Genomic DNA, 15,534 nt, shown 5'->3' with positions numbered 1-15,534 from the left:
ACTATATGGACCTTTGTTGGCAAGGTGATATCTCTGCCTTTTAGTATGCTGTCCAGATTTGCCATAGCTTTGCTTCTGAGGAGCAAGCATCTTTTAATTTCATGGCTGCAGTCACTGTCTGCAGTGATTTTTGGACCCAAGAATATAAAATCTGACACTGCTTCCATCTCTTCTCCCTCTTCTTGCCAGGAAATGATGGAACCAGTTACCAAGATCTTAATTTTTTTGGTGTTAAGCTTCAAGCCAGCTTTTTCACTCTCCTCTTTCACCTTCATAAAGAGGCTTCTTAATTCTTCACTTTCTGCCATCAGAGTGGTATTGTCTACTGGCTTTTGATTCATCCAGCCTGGAATTTCACATGATGTGCTCTGCATAAAAGTTAAATAAGGTGACAGTACATAACTTTGCCATACTCCTTTCCCAATCTTAAACCAGTCAGTTGTTCCATGTTCAGTTCTTACTGTTGCACCTTGGCCCACATACAGGTTCCTCAGGAGACAAGTAAGATGATCTGGTACTCACATCTCTTGGAGGACTTGCCATGTTTTGTTGTGGATCCACAGTCAAAGGCTTTAGTGTAGTCGATGAAGCAGATGAAGCAATGAAGCTTTCTCTATAATCCAGTGAATGTTGGCAATTTGGTCTCTGGTTTCTCTGCCTCTTCAAAAACTTGCTTGCACTTCTGGTAGATTTTGGTTCACATATTGCTAAAGCCTAGCATGCAGAATCTTAAGCATAACCTAGGTAGCATGTGAAATGAGCGCAATTGCTTGGTAATATGAATGTTCTTTGGCATTGCCCTTCTTTAGGATTAAGACAAACTGACCTTCTCTAATCCAGCGGTCACTGTCGAGTTTTCCAAATTTGCCGGCATACTGAGTGCAGCACTTTAACGGCATCATCTTTCAGGATCTCTTAGAATTTTAAATAGCTCATCTGGAATTCTGCCACCTCTGCTGACTTTATTGTTAGCAATGCTTCTTAAGGCACACTTGACTTCATTGTCTAGGTCATCTGGCTATAGATCAGTAACTACACCACAGTGGTTATGACAGATGTTATGATCTTTCTTGTATAGTTCTTCCACGTATTCTTGCTACCTCTTCTTAATCTATTCTACTTGAGTCCCTACCATTTTTATCTGTTATGCCCATTTTGCATGAAATATTCCCTTGATTCCTATTCTTCTTGACCAGATCTCTCATCTTTCCCATTCTATTGTTTTCTTCTGTTTCTTTGCATTGCACATTTAAGAAAACCTTATCTCTCTTCGCTATTCTCATGAATTCTGCTTTCATTTGTGTAGATCTTTCCCTTTCTCCTTTCCCTTTTGCTTTCCTCATGACTGCAATAGCATTGTTAATGTTGAGTTGTTTCAGTAGTGTCTAACTCTCTATGACCCCATTTGGGGTCTTCTTGGCATTCTGGAGAAGTTTGCCATTTCCTTCTCCAGATCATTTTACAGATGAGAAAACTGAGGCAAACAGAGTTAAGAGACCTGCCCAGGGCCACACAGCTAGTGTTTGAGGACAGATTTGAAGTCAGGTCTTCCTGACTCCAGGCTTAATGCTTTATCCACTGTACCACCTTACACAATTGACTGAGAGATGTAGCAATCATAGCTTTCACTTTGATTATCATTTGTTGAATGTAAAAAAAAAAAGTGTGGCAGAAAAGATAAAGAGTCATCCTCCAAGCCAGGGAGACCCGGGTTCAAGACTTCTGCTGTTGGCAGTCCAGGGAGCACACTCTGCCTTTGGCCTGTGCCTCTATTGTGTCCCTCATTCTGGAGACTGGAGTTTTGCCAAGATGCTTGTTAGTCTAAGCCACCCGAGTTAGACTTACAAGTAACTCCATAGCTGAGGGGTGTATGGTTTTGTTATATGGTTCTTCTGTCTCTGCTAAAAAACTTAAACTTAAAAAAACTTAAACTTGTAAGATTATTGACAATGTCAAGACCGGACCACATAGATTTATATGAAAAAAATAAAATTAAAAAACCACTTAAAACAGGCTTCTTTCTCTCCTCCATCTTTCCTTTGCTCTTCCTGACACTGCATTGCTGTTGGCTATGCTTGCTGCTGCCACAGTTGTGGTTCCATATTCCCAGCCCACTAAAAATTTATCCTTAGCTCAGAGCTTGTGTTAGTCTCATCTCCTTCCAGGGAAGTAAGAAAATGCTATCTGCATGGAACAATAATTCCCAGAATTCACACAGGTTTTAGAACCTCTTATTCTTTTCTAGGATGGAGAAAAAAACAAACTGCCTTGTTCAGACACAAAAAGTTCACCAGATCCACAGGCTTCATTCTCAGTGTGCATTTCTCCTTTGCAAAGAGTAATACTTGGGGTGATTCCCGAGGGAAGGCTGGTACTTGGGGTTACAACTTTAAAGCTCCAGATTTGAAACTGTAAGCCCAAATGTTCTGTATTGGTTATAATCCACTCCTGAAATTTTCTTCTTCTTCTCCTTTTTTTTTTTGCCAAGAAGCATTTAAAATACAATTTATCCACTACCCACAAAATCAATTACTGTAAACAGTAAAATAAGTAGTTAAAGGCACATCACTAGAACTGTTTTATTAAGAAAGAATGAGAGCATAGAATTTCATAATAGATTAAGCAGAATTGATCTAAACTTCAAGACTTCTGTTTCTTATGGCCACTCTTCTTTTTAGATGTATCTATATTCCAGTAGTTCCTGTTTTTCTTTTAAAGTTCCTAGATAGTTTCCAATTTCTTCTCATGGTGGTAGAGGGAGAACTTTAATTATTTACCCATCTTCCACAAACTACCCTAGAACATGAGGTGTTGCCAAGGAAACAATCCATCAGGGATACACACACTTAACACTGTATGCCTGTTGAATTCTTCCAACACTCTGGCAGCAACTCAACAACTTCCTCTTGCAGTCATGAAATCTAAAGAGAACTTAGAAAACAGCAATATCTTCCAGGAAGTCCCTCCCAGGGATTTGAATAAAGCTGATTGCTCTAGGCTGGCCTGCCACTGACATTCTGGGTTCTGAACTTGGCTTACCACCACCCCTCCTACCACTCCAATTCCCACAAGGCATGGCTGAATTAATTTCATTTCATCTAAGGCTTTCACTGCATTCGAATGAAGGCCTTTTTTTTTTTTACTTAGTTTAAATGGATATTTGATTGATTTATCAGGTGTTAATACATGATATGGTTATAACCACATATACTTTTTCCATTCAAAATTTTTTCTTATTCCATAATTATTGATCATATTTGTACAAAAGCTTTGTAGTTTTGTTATTGTAATTGTCTATTTTGTCTTTTAGGATTTTCTCTCATTTGGCTAAAAATTCTCATGTAAAGCACTTCCACCCTCTTCTAATTTTTTTAAAGTGAGTTGGCCTTTTATATTTAAGTCCAGCATACATTTTCAACTTAGTATGGGATGTGATTTAAGATGTCAACTCTCAAATCAACTTTTGGGAAACCACTTTCCAGTTGTGCCAGCAATTCTTGTCAAAAAGCAAATCTTTCCCCTTCAGTAATTTATTTTCTTAGGATTGTTCAACACTGGCCTACTGTTTTCAATTGCTTCTGTTTCTCATCATAGTCTCTACCAAATTATTTTAGACTTTGTATTTTATATATGTAATATAACTTTCTATTTTACATATATTAAAAAGCGATATATAGCTCTTTATTTTGAGGTCTGTTATCCCCTATATTCATGCTTTCCCCCATTATTTCCCTTGGGATTATTATTCCAATTGAATTTTGTCACTGTTCAGTTTTATTTTAGCCCTAATCTCCTTGGTAATTTAATTGGTATAGCACTAAATCTGTAAATTTGGGTAAAATAATTCTTATTATATTGATGCAAGCCAATGACAATCACACAATCTCTATTTCCTTGTTTTCCTATTATAAAATCCACTTTAAAGAGTGTCTTGTATCTGTATGTATATAAACTTTGTGTATATCCTGGTAGGCTAGCTCCAAGATACTTTGTGTTTTTGTGGTTAAGGAATTTCTCTCAAAACTTCTTCCTTTTTGAAAAAAAGTTATTATCGTATGGATAGTTTTGTGGAATTATTCTGTTAACCTCACTTAAGTTATTAAACATCCCAATTAGTTTCTTTGCTGATTCTCTAGGTTTTCTAAGCATGCTATCATGTTCTCTACAAATAGGGATGATTTTGGCTCTTCTTTGCCAATGTTTATAATTTTATTTTCATCTTCTTATAAGTAGCATTTTTAGAACTAGGTCAAATAATAGCAGGTTGGGGATATCCTTGCTTTACTTCATTTACACTTGGAAAGCTTATATTTCTCCATGGCTGATAATCCTAGGTCTTGGTTTTTAATTAAATGCTTTCGATTAAAGAATGGCCCTCTCATGCCTATGCTCCTTATGATTTTAATATGAATTAGTACTGTATTTGGTTAAAGGCTATTTTCTGAATGTACTGAAATAATCACATTTGTTTCTGTTGGAAAAAGTCATTGTAGCATATCTACTTTCATATTTCTGCTTCAATAATTCAGAAGTGTAATTGGCCCATGTTTGAATTTTCTCTCAATTCACCAGCAAATAGTTATTACTTTACCCTAGAATTGGCCTTTCTCATTCTGATTTACTCATTGAAAGTTATTTACAGTGAGCAAGCATGAGTCAAGGCAAGAGGAAAATCTCAGGAGTAAGTAACTCTAGACTTCCTAGGACCACAGACAAGAAATCTCCCTTCTCTGGACTTCAGTCTCATTCTCTTTTGGAAGGTATTTGCTCTCTTATTCTAAGCACTTCTCATATTCGAGGGCAAAGTTTTAAAATGACGACAAACTTTGGTCTAAGTTATAACTTCCCTTGAGTACAAAAGCTATTTTTCCAATGTTGGTGAAATTGAGATCTGAGCACTGCTTCTCTTTTTTCTCTTAAACTTGAAGCTGAACCTAGTAAAGGGAGGACTAGTGAGGGAAGTCAGTTTTACAATAAATAAGGTCTCTTTAGATTTGTTTTAATATCATACAGTAATGCATTTCACACAAGTATGACACTCCTCCAAGAATGTATCTGTTTACATTAACAGGGGCATGTGCTGGAACTAGCTCAAATTAACTCAGGCAAGCAGACTGCTAAATTTTTGGTGTGTCTTTATATTTCAGAAATTGGCAAATGCTATATATCAGGCCTTGATTTATTGTTTTATTATCTAGACTTAACTGATAGAAAAGGTCAATGATGCAGATAAATCTCAAAAATGTGTTATTAAACATTAAGAGAAAGCTGGTGGTGCAGTGGATAGGACCGCTGGGTTGGCAGTTAGGAAGAGTTCAAATCTGGCTTCAGATGCTGACTAGCTGTGCCACCCTGGGTAAGTCACTTAATTTCTGTCTGCCTCAGTTTCCTCATCTGTAAAACAGGGATAATAAGAATACCCATCTTGCAGGGTTTTTGTGAGGATCAAATAATAATTATAAAAAGCTTTTAGCACAGCACCCAGCACACAGTAGGTGCTATATAAATGCTTATTCCCTTCCCGCCCCACCCCATTTACTAGTACACCACCGATTTTGCATCACTATTTTATTTTAAACTCAAGGCAAATTTTAAAGGGGCATGCAACAAAAGAACTTCTGGCTCAGGCTTTTTGCTATCTGTGATAGGAGAATAACTGGCTCAGACTTCATACCACCATGATGATAAAAGGATATTGCGCCAGTCTCTATTTTGATCTTCCAGACACTATTCTAGGAAGCTAGAAGGTCACAATACCTGCAAAATCAGGATTGTTGGAAATCAAGCCATTTTTGACAAACTGGCAAGAGTTTTTATCTTTTCATTTCTGTTACTTGTTTTCAGACATGTATACCCTTATCTTTCCCTCCTGCTTCCTGTAAAATTCCATTTTCCTATGCTACTTATTTCTTCACATTCTATATAAGGTTATTAAAACTGATGGTCTGGGCTCACTGACTGATTGGTAAGCTTTCAGTGCAGCCCATGCTCTGAGCATAATAAAAAATCTACAGTTAATCATCTCTGCATCACTAATTCAGTGACTGGCAGCAGTAAGTAATCAATGGAACTTTTGATCATTTTTCTCTCAAGCATCTGCATTTGTCCAATCAGGCCTTTTCTCTCTATATATTTTATCTAATTTTTTGAAATAATGAATAGAATGAGATTAGTCAACCAGGAAACTCACTGCCTCTCATCTTAAGAAGTTAATTTTAATAACAACTGCTTGTTTACATAGTTCAAATAAAACTCTGGCCCAGTGTTATTTTACTCAATTTATTTATGTAACACTGTGTATAAAGCAATTGATTCATAAGCAATGATTCTGTACAATCATCTTGCAGAAATTTTTGGGTAATTCCTGGTAATTTGAGAACAGCAGGCTATATCCCCTCAGATTCCTAACCCCCAATAGGAAAGTGCTCAAAACCAACAGATTTATCTTTTTTTTTTCTTTTAAGAGCAAATAAAATATGGGGGCAAGGTGTAGGAAAGGAGAAAAGCTTCAACTTTTAATGTCTAAAATGTGCACATAAAACAGGCACAAAGAAACAAATATGTATTCTCATGAATTCTATATCACTAATATAGCAGAGGCAATAATCTGTACAACAAAATGCAACTACGGAAGAAAAAAAAAAGACTAACTCATCATTTGGAATACTTTAAAAAAAAGTATAGTTTTGCTTTTAAATGCATAGTGATAAGGAAAAAAAACCCCAGCAAATAAAAGCAGCTAAAGTTCAACATAAATAAAAAGCATCCCCTCCCCTTGAATCTTAAAGCATATTTCATTTAGGACTTAATATTTCGTCACAAAGCACAAGAATAATATGCAACTGGCTATAGAGCTACATAATAAATAATCAGGTAGAGAATCTATTCATGCATTAGTTGAGTACAGCTAAAATCTTTATATCACACAAAACCATTCATTAATAATGTAGTTTAAAGGCTGCAATGTAAATAAAGAGAATGTTACTGATTTGCATTAATTCATATTCAGGCATCTAATTATGTTACAGCACAGCTGTCAGAAGAGTATAATGAGGAAATAATAAAACTGGGAGTTTTTTTTTTCCTTTCCACAATATTCTATAAATGAACACTGATGGGCAGAGAAGCAATCACGTTGCTGTCCGACATAATATGGGTCTAGTTCTGCATCTGTTCAAAGAACTTGTAAGTTGGATTTTCGTAGCCATTTTGCTGCATCTTGGAAAGGTGGCGCTCCTCTGGGGTAACTGCAGCATCAATCTGGAAGGGCACACAAATGAGACTTGGGTCACTAATGGGCTTTATTCCTGCAACCAACACGTATGCGTAATGCAAAAGGAAAATGACTTAGTGATACCTTTCATACGTCCATGGAACAGCATGTCTATACTACGCCATTCAAAATCGCCTAACAAGGTTCTTTTCTGTTAGTCTGCACACTTTCATAAGTTGATGGGCTGAATCTCCCTTGGCTGAAGGTGACCTCTGGAGTAGGTTGAGTGGCTCTATTTTATGGCCACCAGGTGGCGCTCTATACCACGACTCCTCATTCACCTAAAACAATCTGTTACTAGACCAGTAGTTGTAAACGGCACCTATTGGGAATATGCCTTCTTTTCCCTAACTGCTTGTCTAAGCTCATAAGACGTACCAAAGATCATTCTCTTTAAATATTGGCACCTTCTGGGCATTTCTTACTAATCATACTGCTAGTTGTGATAAAACACTGTGACTAGATTGAATCTAAGGGTTCTCTGGGAAATTCCATCATGTCCTGATTGCTGGTGAGAACCAAGACTGTATGATTAAGTGCTCAATCTTACAGTCGGTTCTTACTATATTTACTTTAACTTATCTCAGAGAATCTTAGTCAATATTATTCAAGTGAAGCCAAAGCACCTTCTGGTTGAGAATGGTGCTAATGTTTATAAGGCTTTCTGCCTAATAAGTTCTCTGGGGAGGACTCCAGAAACACACTTTGACTTCTTGCTCTTCCAGAGATCAGTGTCTTTTTTTTTTTTGATTACTGTACAATGGTACTGTATCAAATTAAATATCCAAAGCAGAATTTCAGGGTCAATGTGGATGTTTAGATTTAACACGTGAAGCAACAGCTGTAACACTCAGTCTCTTGTAACTCTTGTCCTTTTTTTTTTTTTTTAAAGATAGGAGCTTAATAAACAGAATATTCACTCTCAGGGCTTCTAAATTATTTTTACTTCTCTCTTGAAGATAACTGAAGACGAATAGAAACAATAGGTTATGGTCTGCCTTTAAAATTTAAAGCATGTTTATTAAATTCTTTAAATGAAATAGGTACCCCTATATAAAAACAGCATCTGTTCCTTAAGAAAATGTACATTTGTTTTAGTAACTGCATTTTTTATCATGCATGTTGTAGAAATAGTCTCCTTACATATGAACTCTCATAAGCAGGTATTTTATTGATTCAACATGTGGTGAAGTGGAGAGGGTGCTGGATCTAGAGTCAGAGGACCTGGGTTTGAAGCCTGGCTACTTTACTTATGTGACACTGTGCAAGTTACTTAACCTCTCTGGGCTCTGTTTCATGAACTATAAAATGAGAGGGTTGGACCTGAGGATCCTGAAGGTCCTTCTAACTCTAAAGCTGTGATCCTATGATTTCCTTTTCTGTTACAGGGGAGAAGTGACTTAAGTCACTTGATTTTTACTTAGGTTACAAATCTAGAGGCACTTAAAGATAATTAACTTATTCATTTTATCTTATTAAGGTTTTATTAATGTCTTTTCTTTTTAAACCACATTAATTTCTTGATATACAACTGCCTCCCAATTGATGAACTTGGCCATGTAACAAAGAAAAACAATTAAACAAAATTGTCATAGAATATGCAACATTTTACATTTATAGTCATGTACATGTGTTTTCATAATACGTATTCCTGGATCAAGATTGGTCACTGTAGTTAACCAGAACTTTTTAGTGCTGTTTTCACTTATGTTATAGTTGTTGGTGCCCTACTACCATTTACTCTACATGCATTCTAACAAACTTTCCTGCGCTTTTCTGAATTCCTTATAGTTGCAATTGTATTTCATATTCCCACAATTTATTCATCCATTTCTACTACTGACAGGTTCCTATTTTAGTTTAATTTTTTTTAAACTGCCACAAGTGCTGTTCTGTCTATTTTGATATACATTTCTTTCTACTTTTGACATTCATGGCAAAGTCAATGGCTTCATCACACAAAGGCTAAGTTAACTTAATGTAGGTTAAGTGACTTGCTCAATCTAAATAAAAGAATTAGGATTGGAATCAAGCCCATCTGACTCCAAATCCATAGCCTATTTACTTATCATTCACAGAAAAGTCTATGGGATCTGCCCTCAAGTTCACATTTCCTAGGGTGAAAATAAAATACGGCAAAAACCAAATGAGAGTACATCCACTGAAACACGGCTAGTATGGGATGGAATTAGGTCTATCCCATACTCTGAATAGAATGGAGCCAAAAAATACTGAAGAAAAACTTATGCACAGAATTACAAATACGTCTCTATATTTCTTAACTTTAGATGAGGACTAGTTATCCTATAGGCTTAGCCCAAGGGCCAGCACATTACGTGTCTGCTTTTAGAAGGTGGCAACTGTAAGGAAGGATGGTGTTGTAACTATCACAGAGACTAACTCCAGATGTAACTGGGGCACTGCTGACGTGGATTGCTCCCTATCCTTTTTAGTCATACAGCTTTAGTCAAAACCATTTCCCCTATTACTGTTGTTCAGTTGTGTCCGACTCTTCACGACCCCATTTTGGGTTTTCTTGGCAAAGATACTAGAGTGGTTTGCTTTTCCTTCTCCAGCTTATTTTATAGGTAAGGAAACTGAGGTAAGCAGGGTTAAGTGATATGCCCAGGGTCACACAGCTAGTAAGTGTCTGAGGCCAGATTTGAGCTCAGGAAGATGAGTTTTCCTGACTCCAGGCCCAGCACTCTATCAACTGTGCCACCTACCTGCCCATTTCCCTCATTACTTGTTCAAATTATTAAGTATATATCTGATAAATGGGCAGCATGTAGTCTTGAAATTCTCCCACTCCTATCTTCTTGTTAAAGCTGACCAAAGTTCTCTGACTCATTTCCTCAGAGTAAAATGGTCCACTTCATAACTTGATTTGTCTTATGGGGCAACAGCACAGTCTGCTCTAAATATCATTTTGCATAAGGGAACAATTTAGTCACAAATCCTTTCCCATCTTTTCCACTTACTTTTGATCTGCTTTGAAGTCAACAAATGAGGTCACCTTGCTTTAATTGGCATTTGTGTAATTAGCAACAACTTGATAGTTAAAAAGGCCATCATTAAAGGATTTGGAGATCTAATACAAATTCATATTACTGAATCTAATCTGTCTTTCTGGAAGAGATCGTCTCAACGAGCTATTTTTATATGCTCTGAAACACTTTATTAGTGCTACATCACAGACGGAGGACTGTTTTGATTTTTTATTATTTTCTTGCTGGGGTGATAGAGAACACACCTATTTTCAAAATTCAGAAAGGAAGAATAATGATGTCTTTCTGACAGAATATTGTATTTGTATCTCTTCTGGAAAGCACATGAATGTTAACAGTTGTGAATAATAACCTACATTCATCAAGAGTAGGAGAACATCTGGGAATTTCACAGATCATCTTTTCAGCCTCTGAAGTCAACTCTAGTATACAATAATGTCCTCAGAGGATGATGTTTAATTCAGGTACTTCTATCTTAAGCTAGTCTTGTGTGGCCTTCAGTCTTATTTTCCCCAGGCTCCTTATTCCCACTTCCCATTGTTACATCGCTACTGCTACTAGAGAAGGGCAGGCTTCTCTCTTGAAATCATAAATCGCCAGGTGGAAGTCACCATTTTTATAAATATTGTCCATTCAGTTGTTTTATTTTTCTAGTGAACCATGAACCCAATCATTCCAACAACAATCCAGACTGTGTTCCATTTGGAAATATCGTTCTGTACATCACTACTATATTGTCCTGTGCTCAGCTGGAACAGGAGGAGTGGTGGTGGGAGAGTGGAAAGGGAACCCTGCTGAGGCCACCTGTGATTCCACCTTCCTTCAAGTCCCCATCAGAACGAACTTAGAACTCTTCTATATTCAGGAAGAGCAGAGATGGTGTGCTTTAGAAGAACCAAGACAGATTCCTTTGTGCCTGAAACAACTGAAGGGAAGGAGAGTTGCTTTTTTTCTCACTTCCACAAACAAATAAACCAACAGACAGCTCTGTAATTTACTGAGATGTATAACGAACTAGGGGGCAGCTAGTGAAGAGAGCACTGGGCCTGGAGTCGGGAAGGCCCGAATTCAAATCTGACCTCAGATACTAGTCTTACGATCTTAGGCAAGTCACTTAATTCTCTTTGCCTCCGTTTCCTGTAAAATGAGCTGGGGAAGGAGATGGCAAACCATTCCAGTATCTTTGCCAAGAAAACCCTAAATGGGGTCACAAAGACTCAGACACTACTGAACAACAGACTAGATTTGTACATGTGTAATATTTCAAATTAGAAAATTCCCCGTTTATTTCCTGGACTGGAAAACAAGAACAAAGAAGGCTGTTCATTACTGTCCAGTCATGCACTGATTTACTGTTCTAATTATACTGTCGTTCCTATGAACTATCGGTTAAAAATGAAAAAGGAATGAACAGAACAAATAGGAAGCAGTTCTTATGCAAGAGGCATAGCTGGCATAAATTTGAAAGGATAAACGGGTTCAAAAACCACAGCATGAGAAAAGTGGGGTCTTTTCAATTTTATCACAATTCTTGATTATTTACTGCTTAGTAATTTAGACAACACCCAAGTTTCTTGCTTCTTCTGCCTACCTTCTACTTGTTTCATTTGTTTTGTTTCTCATTAGCATAATCACATCTGGGTGACAGATTGGGATATTCTCTAGTAGATTTTAAATGTTGAGTAAAATGACATCTGAAGACTACCCATGGGCTTAATCGTCCACAATGATTTCTGTTCAAGAGTCGGTGGCATCACATTTCCTAGGTGGCTACTGAGAAGTTTAACTGGCTGGCAACATGGGGCTAGTAGCCCAGACCCAATTGAGATTCTAGTCCCAGTTCTGTTTTTGCCTTGCTATGTGACATTAGAGACTCAAGTTTCCTTAACTGTAAAATACAAATGTTGGGTGGGAAAACATGTGAGACCTTTGCCAGATCCAAGAATTTTATTAATGAGCTGGGAAAGGTGTGCCAATTGGTCTTCTGTAAATCGTTTAAAATGCTCTAGGAGGACTATCGATTTTAAGGAATCGTTATAATCCATCTTATGGTATCCTTTTCATTATTTCACTAATCATCTCTTAGGGTTACTGATTTAGCAAAACTGAATTTTTATCTAAACTAGTAACATATACACATACATACACACAGCTGGACCTGCATGAATTATTTTCATCATCTTTGTGTTTACCTAGAAAGTACTAGCATTTATTTTTTCATAATTTGTTATGGTAATGGGCCGGTAATCAGGACAAAAATCCTTTAGATCCTTAATTACACTGTAGCAGTATTTACTGCTTACTTTAAGCACTGAAGGTAAAAGTGGGAGGATAAAAATAATATTCAAAGTCTCTAAATGAGATCCCCAATAACATGATTCTTTCACATAATTCTTCCATGCAGAGCTGTTTGCATATGGCGCTTTCAGTGAAACGCTGGAAGACACCTTTGATTTTAAAAATTTCAGTGAAAACTGCCATTATTATGTGTTGTCTGGTTTGACATAAAAGCCAATAAATCAAATCAAATTTATGAGTGTACTTCTTAGAAAAGAGATAAAAGGGCGGATGAGGTTGTAATAACATTAAAAACATGAGGAAAATTGATTCCGGTGATGGCAAAACCTCTCTCCTCATTCATATCAAACATTTCTGTATAGTATTTCCCTTTTTTTATTATGAACAGCCATCAGCTCAGCTCCTCATGGTTTTTTGCCTGCATTGTGGTAATAAACTTCTTACCCTTGGTGGCCCTTCTTCCTACTTCCTCTTCTGCCATCTAACCTCCTACAGCTGCCAATGGAACCTTTCTAAGGCACGGGTCTCATCATTTAATTCCCCTGTTCAAAAACCTTCAGGAGCTTATTATTTCTAGGATAAAAGACATATTCCTTAGCATGGTGCTTAAGGTCCTTGAGAATTTGGCTTCAGCCTGAAAGCTGTTACCTGAATTTAACCTTCTGTGTTTTATCTCTGGGTAAAAGGACACAAGCTGTCCCCCATGCGCTCTCTCATATCTATGTCTCATAATCCTTCTTCTTCTTCTTTCAAGGCCAAGCTTAGGTCCTATCTTCTCAATGAAGCCTTTTTTTAACTCTCTCAGTTTTTAGGGGGAATCCTTCAAAATATATTGCATTTATTTTCTTGTGAACAGGTTGCAATCCCCAGAAGAACATAAGCTTCTTTAGGCACAGGTACTGTTTTATATTTGTCTATCCTCAGTGACTAGTACAAAACACAGTACATGTTAAAATGCTTGATAAATTAAATTATGATTATTTGAAGGCTTCTACATAATTTTATTTTTGAGCCAAAATTTATCTGGGTGGAATCTGACTAGAGTCTATGAAGGGGAAGAGGTATTATGGATCTAAGCTGGAAGGGACTTCAGAGGCCCCTGAATCCAATGATTTCATTTTTCAAGAGAGGAAACTGAGGGACATCATCGTGGGTCTGTATTAGGTATGCTATTTTATATTTCACAGGTGCCTGATAAATATTTGTTGAATAAAAGGCTAAATACAGTTGCTTACGTATCTTTAATTAACAAATGCAAAATTTTGTTAATAAAATAATTCATGACCATTTATTAGTAAATGCTGAACTGACTTGAATTGAAATTTTGGTGCCTTTTGTACTGAGGTGGTTTTTAGGCTATGTATGATTTCACTGTTCCTTTGTACCCATTCCTTAATGACCATTTGGCAAATACACAACTGATTTTACTTACCTCTACTACACCATGGTGGATAGATGTATACTGTTTCTTCCTCAGCATCACCAAGGTAAAGACAATGACTGTTGCAATGACAATGCCACCCACCATGAGTCCAATGATCGCGCCTTTGTTTGAACTCATATCTTCAGCAAAGAATACCTTGAAAACAAACAAAAAGATTTATTAGCGCTGAAGACAGTTTTACCTACATAACCAAACATTTTATGTCACAGTCATCTGCCTAATGAAATGTTCATTTCTTCTACATTTCTTGGTTACTTCAGGACCTAATTATTATTGAAGGAGTCTTTTTTTTTGGCCAGGAGTGATAATTTCAGTCTACAGAATTACCCCAAATTTGCTGCTTCCTCAGGGATTCCTGAAAATCTATTCTGATATTTATAGCAGCACTTTCTGTAGCAGCAGAAAACTGCAAATAAAGTAAATGAAAATTGATTAGGGAATGGCTAAACAAACTGTGGTACATGAATGTAATGAAATAATACTGTGTTGTAAGAAACGACGAACACTAAGAAGCGTGGAGAGACTTGTATAAACTAAAGCAAAGAAAACAATATACAAAACTACAACAATATAAAAGAAAAGAACAACCACAAGACTATAAAAGATGAATGTTGCAATGTTATAAAGAACAAGCTTGGATCCAAAGAGCTATGACAAGATGTGTCCCCTACTCCTTTGCAAAGAGGAAAGGTTGATGAGTATGGTACATTGCATAGGCTGCCAGAGTTTTTGGTGTATTGGTCGGTTTTGCATTTTTTTTTCTTCCTTTTTCTTTAAAAAAGAAAAAAAAGTTATAAGGGATGGCTGTTGGTGGAAAGGAAGGAAATTTAAGAGGATACAGGAGGAAATTTAGGCAATATTAAAAGATATTGGTAAAAAACATTAAAAAAGAAAATTTAAAAGTCAATTTGGGAGTTTCTAGTCAGCTCCTACAAACTACTCCAGCAAAATCTGAAACATGTACCAGATCAAATAATGATGAGGAAATCCCATGAGAAAATGTAATGATTTTTTTTCCACCCCCAAACTGCACAAAAAGTCAGCAAAGCCAGTGCCAAGGCAGACAAACAAACAGGTAGCCTTCCAATAAGACCACAGATTGGCCAGAGACATAACCTGCAAGGTACAAGATGCTATAAGACCAAAGGACTCCCCTCAGTCTCCTAGAAAGAACCAGGGAGATTGGAAAGCCTCGGGGTGGGGGGGGGGGATGCTGGAACGCCTGGGGAATGACCGTGATCAGAGCTGTGTGACAGTGCTTACACAGGGAAACATATGTGTAGCCTTCATTGGGACAAATATGGCTCTGAAAAAGAGCGAAAGGTAATGAAAATGTTTTTCTCCACTCATAAAGACTGTTTCTTATTCCATTGCAGAATCCAATTTTCCTCTACCCTTTTAGTACAATGCCTTATGATTTCAAGATTATTCTAAAGTCAATTTTTGGCACAGATTAAGATCACTGCACTACTGCTATACGGATAAAAGGAATATCTGCTATTGTAGAATGA

At 36.9% G+C, this 15,534-nt stretch overlaps 1 protein-coding gene across 2 annotated transcripts in view; it reads right to left on the bottom strand.

The window, feature by feature from the left end:
• Nucleotides 1–6,265: 6,265 nt before the first annotated feature.
• Nucleotides 6,266–15,534, bottom strand: part of LOC118835857 (amyloid beta precursor protein) — a 178,875-nt gene continuing 169,606 nt past the window's right edge. For both annotated transcript variants that reach the window (XM_036743138.1, XM_036743137.1), the window contains 2 exons: nucleotides 14,012–14,158; nucleotides 6,266–7,260 (listed from right to left, as the gene is read on the bottom strand). In XM_036743138.1, the coding sequence (XP_036599033.1) occupies nucleotides 7,159–7,260; nucleotides 14,012–14,158 (249 nt within the window). In that variant the 3' untranslated portion in view covers nucleotides 6,266–7,158. The remainder of the gene's footprint in view (nucleotides 7,261–14,011; nucleotides 14,159–15,534) is intronic.

The sequence above is a fragment of the Trichosurus vulpecula genome, chromosome 2 (genome assembly GCF_011100635.1).
Source record: "Trichosurus vulpecula isolate mTriVul1 chromosome 2, mTriVul1.pri, whole genome shotgun sequence".
NCBI classification, from domain to species: domain Eukaryota; kingdom Metazoa; phylum Chordata; class Mammalia; order Diprotodontia; family Phalangeridae; genus Trichosurus; species Trichosurus vulpecula.
Note: the sequence above shows the minus strand (reverse complement) of the source record. Positions and strands in the feature narration are given on the sequence as shown.